General features: G+C 52.5%; 3 protein-coding genes across 3 annotated transcripts; all 3 read left to right on the plus strand.

Moving 5' to 3' along the window:
• Positions 1 to 981: 981 nt before the first annotated feature.
• Positions 982 to 1929, plus strand: PV08_00102 (uncharacterized protein; the record flags this gene model as incomplete). Its single annotated transcript, XM_016374470.1, has 1 exon — positions 982 to 1929. One exon carries the CDS (start codon positions 982 to 984, stop codon positions 1927 to 1929), a length of 948 nt encoding a protein of 315 aa, XP_016239746.1.
• A 345-nt stretch (positions 1930 to 2274) lies between these two features.
• Positions 2275 to 3771, plus strand: PV08_00103 (uncharacterized protein; the record flags this gene model as incomplete). Its single annotated transcript, XM_016374471.1, has 1 exon — positions 2275 to 3771. The coding sequence occupies one exon, from the start codon at positions 2275 to 2277 to the stop codon at positions 3769 to 3771; it is 1497 nt and encodes a 498-aa protein (XP_016239747.1).
• Positions 3772 to 7145: 3374 nt separating this feature from the next.
• On the plus strand, positions 7146 to 11630 carry PV08_00104 (uncharacterized protein; the record flags this gene model as incomplete). The annotated part of the gene is made up of 1 exon (XM_016374472.1): positions 7146 to 11630. The coding sequence occupies one exon, from the start codon at positions 7146 to 7148 to the stop codon at positions 11628 to 11630; it is 4485 nt and encodes a 1494-aa protein (XP_016239748.1).
• Between the last annotated feature and the right edge of the window lie 968 nt (positions 11631 to 12598).

Consider the following 12598-nt stretch of genomic DNA (forward strand, 5'->3'; position numbering starts at 1 on the left):
CATACTAGCGATTTGGAATTTGTTTCTTAGACAGCAGCACAACTTGTGCTGGGGAAGGTAATTTCCTGGTTCCGACTGTATGTGAGGTTTCCGCAAGCCACAACTCCAAAATAGACAATCTATAGAAACCCCCATTCCGTAGTCGGATATGTATCATCATTATGGCCCCCAAAGTATGTCCCGTCATTGGACATGACGAGTCGTGACATCGTTAATGCTCGGCGCTCACTGGCCACTAGCCTACTCCATAGGGACTTTTCGATGTCTAGAGAGGAATACGCTGTCTATCTGCTGGTACCGAGACTCGACGCCGACGTTGACATGCTGTACAAGTTGACGCTCCGACTAGACCCTGGTTATTGCCCCTCTCATTCCGGGCAGCGCCGAGCTCGTATTCTGCGGAATGCCAAGTCCAATATTCTAGACCGCAAGGAAATGTAAACGTCAGCCCCAGCCGTCCGTTTCATCTTCACTCTTCACAATGGCCATGGTGCAAGGCGTAGAAATCGAGAGGTAACCAGTTCTATCATGCCGTCGCGCCGGTCGCATACAAAGTCCCACCACGGGTGCAGGCAGTGCAAAGTGAGGAGAGTCAAGGTCCGTCACTTCCACTACGGTGCCATCCTCACCCTGGTCTCGTCTTGCGTTGAGCACAGCTAACTTGTCAAATGCCAGTGTGACGAGTCGAGTCCACAATGCCAGCGCTGTGTGAAGCGCCGGATTCTCTGTTCTTTTGTTGAGGATGCTTCAGAAGCTATATCAGCCACGCCGACAACTTTGCCCACGCACGACACATCCACGCCGAAAAGCCTCGACTATCAGCCTTCTGACCCCGACGTATCAACTCACGCCCTGTTGTTCTCTGGGCAACCTCGATCTGCGACTCTGGTTTCTGGGGGAGATTTGACCTCGCAACCCAAGCGCTTTGATCTCCTAGATCTTGAGCTGGTACAGTTCTACTCTACCCGCACCTACATGACCATGTCATCTAGAATTTCATCACACGCTGTGTGGCGAGATACTATCTTTGCCGAAGCTCTACGTCATGATTTTCTCCTGCATGGTCTGATGGCTACTGCTGCTCTACACAAGGCTACAATGCAAGCAAAGACATCAGATGCATATGCCGAATACTCCAAAGTCGCTTTGGCTCATCAAAACGCGGCGCTGGCCGGCTATATCCCCGCAGTCAACAAGCCCAATCAGAACAACGGCATCGCCCTATTCTGTCTGTCTCTGTATCTCACCATCTGGGCTTTTGCCTCAAAACGACTTCCTGAGGGATTGAACAGTGTCAAGCTGGATCTGAACCCGGGCGAGTCTCCCGGCATCGCATTGCCTCTGCACTCCCCTACTGCCGACTTCATCGAAATCGTCATGATTCTCAGAGGGATTTATGCCGTCATCAGGGAAACGGATACGTGGCTCCAAGGTGATATTGAGGAGCTGTTACGATACCCGCAGCCGGGTGACCTTCCCCCACACCCTGCCGACGTTTCTGAAGCTTTCAACCTCCTCGCTGAGGTTGCGGACGACCCCAAGCTGATACCTTTACTTGGGGGCGAGGATCCTGCAGCCAGCAGGGCTTCTTATCTCGAGCATCTTGGGCGGCTGCGAGACATTTCACGTTGTCGTTCCGTTGTCGAATGGGATGGGCACATTTTTTCATGGTTTATCATGGCTCCCACGACGTTTATTCACTCTCTCAAACGGGGGGATCCTTGGACTTTGATCCTGTTCGCCCACTGGGCAGGGGCTTTCCGATGTATGGATCATCACTGGTGGGCCGTCGGATGGGCCTACAGTCTGGTCGTTGACCTCTCAGCTCTGCTTGACCCCGTTTGGAGACCATATCTTGAGTGGCCAAGGAGACAGATGGGATTGGTGTTTCAGGACAATGCGCTTCCAGATGCACGGAGAGTTGGGTAAAGGGAAATGTCAAATTTTTGATTGAATTCAACGGCCTGCGAACGAGCTTATGACTTCTTACGGTTCATGTAGACAACCTACTTTGAGTATGCGCTGCGATCTCGGCTACTCGGACCGCCGCGGCGGCTCCTTCTCAAGCTGGGGCGATGCATGTTGCACCACCTGCAATTGTTCCGGACAATTTGACTTCACGATCAAGTGTCAAACGATGCGTCTTCTGCGTTGCAGACCTGCACCAGGTATCCTTTATCGGCTCTACCTAGATCGTACATCATTCTTACACCTGGTGCTTTGCATATTGTTATTGTCGGTCGAGAAGACGAAGCAGCATCTTCAGCCGTGTCAATGAACCACTTCTCTGTCCCGAGACCCACGAGCAGCGATGAAATACTGCGAAGTGAGCGGTTCTTGAGCCCTCCTCGGTCGGACGATAGCTCTGAATGCCACCCTTTCAAGGCGGAGACCGCAGATCTCATTAGCTTGACAATGAAAAAGGGACAGGGTCACGGGCATGGATGGCACAATCCTTTCTCCGCCGACCTACAACCGATAGATCGGACTGCGACAACTCGACTTACTCTGGACGGTCCCAGAAGTCGGAGAAGGAGCGGCACATACATTGCACCAAGCCTACGAAAGACTGTTTCGCTCCCTGCGGTTGAATTTCAGCGATACTCTCTTCAGTCGGAACTTCGTGCACGTTCAATTTTGCGATCTCGGAGATGGTCAATTCCGTCCAAAGCACCGTCCACTAGAGCTCTTGTTACGATTGCACCGGTTCCAGAGACCAGGGGCGCGGTTTCGCAGAAACCCAACACGGCGCAAACCCCTGCGATGATTACCCTCCGTCGTGCCACCACAGCCGGGTCACCGAAACGTATGTCGCTCACATTCTTCCCGACACCCAGGTTCAGCAGGAGATATACTGGGTTCTTGTCGTATTTCCTCACTACATTCAGCAGCAAGGGTGAACGGCGGTCAAGTCCTACCGAAATTCTGCAAGTCATGGGGAGTAAGACCGACACCCCTCCCGCTCCATCCATCGAGGACAATGAGGCTCGTCCATCGACAAGTAGCGTTGCGCTGCCGATCTTCACAGAGCTAACACCCATGCCAGCCCCGTCCTCTCCTTCAGGGCAACCCATGGAGGCTTTCAACTCGATGCGGCGATGTTCCACCAGATACGTCTCGAACAACATTGTGTATGAGATCATTTGGGGCGAGGATGGGTATAATGCTATCTCGAAAGACTGTATTCCAAGTTCTGTAGGCCGTGACACTGGGGTGGAAGGAGAGGTCTCGGTGGATACAGGGCCGTTGAAGAGAAGGCTCTCCAAAGTTCTAACTCAGTCAACAAGCTCATCGGCCTTGCAAACGAGTCGACGGACGAGCTGGTGGCCTGGTAGCGAAACGTTTCCAGGGTTGCTGCCACTGATGGAAAGCCCCAAACTGGCCAAGATCGCGCGAGAAGTGGCTTTCCGGGACTTGCCTCAATCACAATCGTCCAAGAAGCCAGTAATACCATCAACACTTGCAACTGATCTTGATGGTGACCAGCAGCTCTTCGTGGAGCCCACAACGACCCAAGCTGGAAACATATTTCCCCCATCGAACAAGGACCAGAACGAGATAGATCCGTTGTTGAACTTGGCGGAAGAGCCCGATGGCGCGCTTACAGTCTCGGGTAGTTCAAATTGGAGCGTGAGAGGGGATGAAGCCTCGTTGATCACAGGGCCACGAAGTCGATTTGGGAGCATGGTGGGCGCGAGCAGCCACCAGAAACGACCTCAAACTTTGGCTGAGACGGATCTGCCCAGCAGGGAGCGAAAACAGAGCGTTTAGGAGGGATTCAGCAAGCCGAAAGAGCATCAAGAAGGCCGTCCAGGTAATGAAGCGGTACCACTTTTGGATGCATTGTGAAGGACTCTCTCTCCCGAGTACGCAATGGTTGTGTGTCCTGTATGGACCGCCCGGGTGGCGAGAGTTAGCTGTTCCCTTGAGGATCCTGTGTCGAGTAAGCACTCCAGGGCTTTCGGAATAGAAAGAGTAATAGAAACAAGGACGGGGACGGGGACGGGGACATGACTTGGGGCAGGGGTTTGTATGGCGCCTTAGCAGACCTGACTAACTGGTCAGTTGCATGCATTGTGGGATGATTCAGATCGCCTAAGTTCGAACTCTGAAGCATCAGTAATTCCAATTATCGAATACTTTTTGAAATCGTGCGTGAGAAACCGGCATCTGTTCGGCAAATCTATCCTGCTTGTGCATTTCTCGTTGTGCGCGTTGACGGCCGAAAAAATCCTGCCGACCAGGGAGGAGTTCAAGGATGGCAAATCCTGGGGTGTGTCAGTGTCACGGTGCGTCCGTGACGAGGATGAAAGAGGAAAAGATGGGGTTGAGATATTGCCGCGCCCAAGAGGCCGAGTGGGTGGATGCGAAGTTTAAGCCCTCTCTTTCCTCTTGGTGCTGCTCGATTACTCGGTAAAATTGTCCCTGTGACTAGTGGGTGTTTGCACAGCACGAGTATGCTCGTGGGATCTTCCCCCTGGATGGACACGGCTACCATTCGGTTGTGAGCGGTGCATCATGCATTACTGTACCGTGTCCGGCGTCAGAGGTGGTCATTATTATTGTCAACTGAACCGTCCGTCATCCTCCCCCGCACATTCAACCGATCCGCGACGTCCACTGGATGATAGGCAATGGTGAGCGTTTTCGAGAGTCCGAGTCAGATGTGTCACGATATTCTGTAGTGTAGTGAAGAGGGGAGAAGATAAGACTGGGCGCAGATGCGTATCTTTCCATTTCTTTCTCGCCGGTAACATACTGGACAAGGAGCGCGGCTGGCGGGCTGGGCATCGATATCTGAGATATTATTGTTGAGACTCGTATTGTATCTAGGTAGACCTCGTCCTCGTATCTACAGTTCCAAGCCCATTTCGGCAATTTTAGCCAACACGATCTTAACTTCACAGGTTAACTTTTTGTTGGGCGATGAGATGGATCGATGGCGACAGAATAATTGCCCATCACGCAAAGCATCGCTACGGGCGGGGGGGTTACGAGTCCCAGGCGGAGTTTTAATCATCGACAATACTAATCCAGCTCATCTCGTAATAATTCTTAGACGAGTAAGCGCCGGATGATCTCGGTCATAGACGTGTGTCACAGTGTCACCACCTGAGCTACGGTGTGTCCAGAAGCAATTATTGATTCCGGAAGAAGAGTGCGAAAGGGGGAAGGAAAAATCTGGGAACACGTGCTAAATTGCTAATAAAATCCTAATGCCAGCTTGGTGGATAGGGCTCGTATCGAGTAGCGAGCGACCTCCGACCATCACGATTCCGAACTCCGTTTCTAATGACTTGAGTGTATATGGGTTGTACAATTTTGCGGGAAACTCGGTCGGTACAGTACGCGTGGGAGGTGTGATGCGGTGACGAGTAGCACTGCGAACAGTAGCAGTCTACATGCCGTACGCTTAAGATCTTGTGCGTATCCATATCCATCGAGTGTCGGCCGAACACTGGACCAGCGGACCAATATGTACCTTGCTTGATCCTAGTAGAACAGAAAGCCGTGCGGGTACAAAGTACTGTAGGGTCATCCGGAACACGAAGGGCTTAGAAGAGAGTGATACGTCTACATATGCGTACGTAAGGAGTTACACTTCTGTATATTTCGAAGGGGCCAATTTTTGAGATCCCTAGAAACACCGTCGAGGTACGGAAAACGCGCACGAGTGCTCTGCACGAGGTCATGAGGATTCATTACAGAACAAATTTCAACCAGCACTTCCCAATGGTCGGGTCGATGCTATCGCTATGGCCATCGCCGTCGCCCGCGGGCGTCATCTTCAGCAGGCCAACATCCACCGTGACATGACCTTGATCTGGACTTGGGCGTTGACACGGGACAGTTCTCAGCAAACCCACAGCGATGGAGCACCTTGTACGGATAGATAGGTAAGTAAAAGTGAGGTACTCGGACGGAGTAACAGTGGCCTGGACTCTCTTATCTGCTTATCGAGCGACCTGCTCGGAGGATTTGTGCGTGTTTTGGTTGATACGGATAAAATAAGCATGAAACAGGGATTCAGCGACATGTCAAGATAGACTCCAATGGTTTCGACGCACAAGACACAGGCATCGGGTAATAAGAAATATGTTGGAAGTGACTGCCAATAACAGCTGTGCTCACGGTGGTCCGGACGCCCATTAGGCATTGTAGCACGGAGCGCCCAAACAGTGTTTCTCCGACGAGAGGGTGATATGCTGGCTGACGGTTCGGAAAGGAGAGTGGGAGCCACGGCACGAGTGCAGTAATCCAGGTACCACAGCTGATAATGCTGGAATCTCGTGCTACGATGATGCCCTGCAATTGCCACCGAATAATGTGGTCCGACCGGGCCCCTGTGGACGAGACGCCTGCGGTATGTGTTCCAACATCACGGGCCACGGCGATACCGCGGCTGGGCCTCAGTAGCCTGGGCCGCCGCGCACTGGACTGGCCTACCCAGGCTCGCCCGGCCTTCCCCCGTACGGTACAGTGCAGGCGTGCTTGGTGCTAACGCAAAGCTACCCGGATGGCACCCAGGTGGTGCTGGCCTTTTGCCGCAGTCACCCTCCGAGCCCTAACCAGCTGCGGTTGGCTGGCGTCGGTGCTGAGATCGATCACCCACTCGGACGCTTCCACAGTGCCACTCGCTCCATTCCCTGACACCTACAGTGTGCAGTGCAGCACTCTATCTACGAGTTACATACAGTACAGTCGTCGTAGACTGCTCAGGTCAGCGAATTAGCACCGATTCACCCGGGGGCCCTATCTCGCATCCATCCCGGCCGTCGGGCTGCGAACCTCAGATTCCACTCTACTCGTTTCCTTCGCCAACTTCCTTCGCTTCATACCTTCGTCGTCCTTCGCAACCCACAACCCACTGATAATACATCGACACAACCATTATACCCAGCACATTATCGGTTATAAGCACTCTTGTTTGATCGTCCATTCTGTCCGTCTCCACACATCCTTGGCCAACCCATCTGTCGTTGCCGATCCGGACGGTGCTCAATTGACCTGTACGCCCCAGGCGACCACCCTGCCCTTGCGACCGAATCCGAACTTGCGAAACATAGCTATCTTCCCTCGCAGAGGCATAAGCGGCCTCGCTTCTGCCTTGCCTCTCACGCTCGTACTGTCAAGATGATCAGGTCATGACATCGAACCCTCCGGCCGAACCACGGCCTCCCCCATTAAGACGTCCTCCCGATGTTCCTCGACCTTCCCTCGATCGAGCCGCGAGCGATGCCCTTTCCTCGTCTGGGCGAAGACCTGCCGGGCCCCAGAGACAATATCCAGAACCTACACAGGATCGACCGACGAAGCGGAGGAAGGTGGAGGGGGATGGCTTCTTGAATCAGGCTTCCAGCAACGGCAATGCCTCGACGGCCACAACAACGCAGCATGGCGCCTCGCAATTACGTTTGGTTCCGCCAAGCGCGTCTGCCTTATTGTTCGGCGCTCATCCTTCGCAGTATGGGAAGTGGCTGGAAGGGGGCGCTGACAATGGAGTGCCAGACTTGCCGCATCGTCCTTGGGATTTGGGCCGGCAATCCAAGACCACCGAAGATCCATTGCCCACTCATCGTTCACGAATCTATGTTCCAGTTCCTACGACCCCTGATTCGTTGGCCTCACCAGAACGTGTACCTCATTTCGTCCCCAAAAAGGCCGCGGGCTTTTTCCCGTGGACTGGCAAGCACCCAGAAGATGTGTTGAACGACGTCAATGTCAAACAAGGGTACTTCGACAAGCCTCCCAATCCGACAGAGAAGGAGCTGAATACTGCTCGGGTGCCACTGTACAATGCGCTCAAGCATAAATCAGGAGTGGACAGTCTTTCGGTCCTCTTTTCCCTCATCCTGGACAAGAAGAGCCAGCAGAGCATCATTAATGTTCCGACCACTTTCAAACCGCCGCCGCGTGTCACTTTGACTGAAGCGAAACGAAAGTCGTGGATTGCAGACCTGGCGAACGCCGATGTGCCCTTGAGAAGGTTGAGTAGAACGATTCCTCAAGGCATCCGAGGCCAACTCTTGCTCGACCAGTGCCTGCAAAATCATGTTCCTTTGAGCCGTGCCATCTGGTTTGCAAAGTGTGTCTGCGCCAACGAGATTCGGACTTTGAAGAGAAAGGGCACCACCCCGGCCGTTGCCATGGGGTCCGAAGGAAAGTGGCTGAGAGAATGGACTACCAGTGTCGAGCAATTTTTGGAATCGTATCTTGGTCAGGCTGGAAATTCGGATTGGAGGTCCAATATACAGTATGCTATACGCATAAGCACGCGCCTCTATATGGAGAATCTTTTGGACCGAGATCACTATATTGATTGGATATTACGATCTTTTGCGGCAGCATCGCTACAACAGCTTCCTTTTTGGCTGATGGTCAGCCATATCTACAAACAAGATATGAGCTACTATCGACGACGAGGCAGGAGACTTGCAGAAACCTTGATCGAAAAGTATGAACTAGTGCGAAAGACTGCAGGCCCGGGAGCAGCGCCACTTCTGCAACGACTCCATCATGCCATCCGAGACCTCCTTCTCAGTCGGCCACGAAATTTCTTGATGCCAGATAGATGGCCAGAAGTCTACTCGGTCGTCCAGACTTGCTTGGATGGGAAAATCCAACAAGAGAAGCAAATTCTGGAGGAACTCAACCGCATCAACGAGAGGACGATGGGATTTAACAAAGGGGACTTTTGCAACAAACGTTCGGCAGTACAAGAAATCGTCGAGGTTCTGGACACACTGAAGCCTCCGTTCGATGTGGCCAAGCTTGCTGCAAATCTCACTACTATCTGTTCAGATACCGGCGTTCTGATATCTACTTGCTTCGAATGGGCGTGCACGCGATTTCGGTCTTCCGACGCCCGCATACATCTCTTCGCGCGTTTGTTGAGACGCTGGCAACGAGCGGGTCTCGATGTCGACACTATTATCCTAAATTATCTTTCTTCGTGCAGGGAGGGAAAGACTACGGCAGATACTCAATGCTTGAGACGTTTGGTGGCACAGCTTTCGCGATCAAACTCATTTCCGACCGCAAAGTACCTGCAGTGGCTTATGGTGAGAGGCCTCCCCAAGGCAGGAACCGTCACTTTGGGTCAGGATACTGGTGCAGGGACGAACAGTATCAGCGATTTCTCCAAAGTCAACTTCTTTCTTCTTGACTTGTGTCTCCAGAACACCGGGGCTCACGTCATCAACCTGAGAAGCTCGATTTTGGCACGTTGTGGCTTCGACCTGAATTCCGAGGAGGAGCTTTATCAACACCACATTCGCTACATTGAACAACAGCTATCCCGATCTTTTGCAGGCGCTTCTTCGTCGACGCCGAACATATCAGAACCCTCATTCGCTTCCCTACCCTGGAGTGTCAAATCCAAGATCTCCGTGTGGCTTCGTGCGAGAGCCGTGCAAATCGCGATGCGAGACATGCCTGGGCCTTTGACCTCCACGAGGTCAGACTGTGCGCAGTTTGCCTTCATTCGATACATTCTCGAGTGTATGGGTGACGAACCTGTCCTCGCCGATGTGATCGGGATCCTGTGCAACACCCAAGATGATGCATTGATGGCATCTCTTACAGCTACCGTTCAAGCCCATTCCGAGGTCCTTCAGTCTATCGGCGCCTTTGACGTCCTCCAAAGGAGACTTTGTCAGATCTATATGTCCTGGCGCTCTACTAAACCTGCGATGCCACTATTTACAAATTTCCTCCTCGACCTCTGCAGCACGTACCCCGTCGCTACGCCCTCCGTCAAGTCGTTGCAGCAGGACTTTGTCCGAGGTGACCGTGGTCGCGCAGTAGCGGCATGCTCACCGTATAGTGACGGTATTGCGGAATCGTTGCAACAGGCGGGAGCTACATTTGTGGAGGACTTTGAAGCAATATTGCAGTCGGAGCCAAACATGTCGGAGCAAACCATGAACGGATTGTTCTCAGTTCTCGTGGATCGCATCGAGAAACAGCAGAAATTTGGGGATGACTCGTTGACTTTGTTCTCGTTCTGCCAGCTGCTCAGCCGACTGCGGCTATGTCGAAAGGGTCAGGCAGATAAACTAATTCAGAAATGGTTGACGCGTTTAGCACCATTTCTTGATGCCACTTTCGGACCCTGCCTGTTTCAAAACCTGATAGGAGCTGGCTGTGTCACTTTCGCTGGCTTTCTGGAGGCTATGGACTTGACCAAGCTGCAATTGCGCAAGCTTCCTTCTGCTGCCACTTTGCTGCGCTGGTTACATGCGCCGGACAGGGAATCACTTTCTAACCTTGCCTTCTACCAAACCCGGATCCGATGGACCGAGTATTGTCGAGGAGAACCCCAGCACGTTTTGGAGGTGCTCACTCAACTGGGAAGGCCAGATTCACAAGCACCACTGCCCATCAGCCTCGTGCATTCTTTGGCGAACGATCTCCCTCTAACTTCAACACGTCCTTCTGAATCGGTCACGGCACTGCTATTACAGACGCTCGATGGTTTTTTGAATCTTGGGAACGCAACACCCGACGCCGTAGACCTGCGAGGACTTCTTAGTGGCATCAATATCTTTTCCTGTCGACATATACAGCTACGATTGTGGCTGACTTCCGCTCGAACGACTTCCGAGGGTCAAGGCCAACTAGTCGACATACTGACGGATGTCCTGGAACGCACACTTCAGGAACGAGACGTTCAACAATGCAACGTTGCCCAATTGCTCCACACAGCGGGTTCTGAGGTTGCGAACCGACTTCGACACAAAGTTGAGAGTGAGTTTTTGGAGGCATTACCCAAGTTCCCTATGGGCAGGACTTCGAGCCCTCTATCTGCTGTATTTCCGAGTGATATCCAACATCTCTCTGAGATTGTCGACCGAGCTTTCCGTGTTTGCGTCAAAGATACTAGCCCCATGACTGGTTTCATGACCCAATTGCTGGAAAAATTGACGCAAATTTTCAAATCTCAGAACAGTCACGTTGCTACTTCCAACCCCAGCTCCATGACCGGCCTTTCTGGAAACTCGGTCACTGCGAACCATGCGCAGATGGTGACCTCCAGCCCAAATGCCATTGCCAACACTTCTGAAGGCGGCGCCGGGGGGTCGAATGGGTGGGCGACCGTGAACTACCTCGATGCTATCCTTTACATGGTGTGTCTACAAAGATTGTCACTGATTTCTGCCGGGCGAACCGGGCCAAACACGAAACAAGGTCAGAGTGAACAGGTCCAGCTACTCGTTCGTCTAGCGCTCATATTCACGCATCCCGCCATTGCAGCGTTGACGGCACTCTCCAGCAACAAGCAGGAACAAGAAAAGGTCAAGAACGTGCATGACTTTATTCTCGACGTGATTGCAACCATCGTAGACCAGGTTGGCGACGAGGTCAAGATGATGTGTGCAAAATTACTCAAGGACAAGATGCACGACGTTCGCCTCCGATATCTTTTTGGAAGTGTCAATATTACGGGGTCGGTCCAGGTGCAGGACATGGGCCAAGGACTGCAAATGGTCAAAGAGGGTAAAGGAATAATAGGAGAATGGAGACCACGCGTATGGGAGGTTTTGGACAACGGCAGTGGCAAGGAAAACGAAACACCATTGGGATTAGGCTTGTTCGGTGCCCGTCGCGGAAGACTGACCGAAGACTGAACGGCCAAGTTGGGGACACCGACCTGGAAATTTTCTACATTGTTGTTTCTTCCCAAGCGAAGACGGGGAAATCCCACTCGCATTGTGTGTTTTGGCAGTTTACGAGTTCACGAAATGTTTGAGCTATATCTCACTGTGACGGCCTCGATCAGATCTTCGGTGCCCGGTTCATCTTTGTCGCAGACGAGAAAAGGACCCTGGTTGGTCTCAAAGACAAAAAGTCTAGCACAAAGCACAAATCACTCTAAGAGATGACTTGGGAGTTGTGGTTGTCAGATTTGTTGTCACGCGTACGCTGCCGTGTGACAATAGACTCGACGTGCAGGTGATGATGATAGACACATTCCTCGGTTCAAGAATGAAGAATGAACACTTCAGTGATTATCTCCATTAGCGAGTAAGCGCCGTATCTTGCATCCAGCGTGCCCCATCCATACACACCAAGTAGGTTCAGTATGTTCGCGTCCTCAGCCTGCCGGCTCATCTCGGGCTCCTGTCATTTTCTGTCCTCTGGAGTCATCTGGCGGCTCGTCCTTCCAGGGAGGAAGCGGTGACGGTGTGGGGGGATGTGCAGAGGCGGTCTGCGTGGAATAGCCTCCAAGCTGGTCAGCAGGTCGTCGATTGCAACATATGAGAGAGAGATTCTGCAAGCTGACTTGTCACAGGCTGAACATGGGACATGTGCAGGGCGGCGGCGCAGTTGGCTCAGGCCCGCTCGGCAGCCTATTGCCAACACTGTACCGCAGGCGAAAAGACGCGAGAGGCTCGGCGCACACTGGATCTCGTTAGGGTCGCCACAGGGGTGTCTAGTGAGCCTCTTCCAGGTGGTCGATGGAAAGACAGAGAGTGGGAGAGACAGAGATCAATGTCGCACCAAGGCCTACTGACATGCAATGTGACGTTGTAGGTGCAAATCACTTTGCGCGAAGGAAAAATAGTAGTGTCTGACACGGGGTGAAGTGAACTTC

Source organism: Exophiala spinifera (assembly GCF_000836115.1).
Source record: "Exophiala spinifera strain CBS 89968 unplaced genomic scaffold supercont1.1, whole genome shotgun sequence".
In the NCBI taxonomy this organism is placed as follows: Eukaryota; Fungi; Ascomycota; class Eurotiomycetes; order Chaetothyriales; family Herpotrichiellaceae; genus Exophiala; species Exophiala spinifera.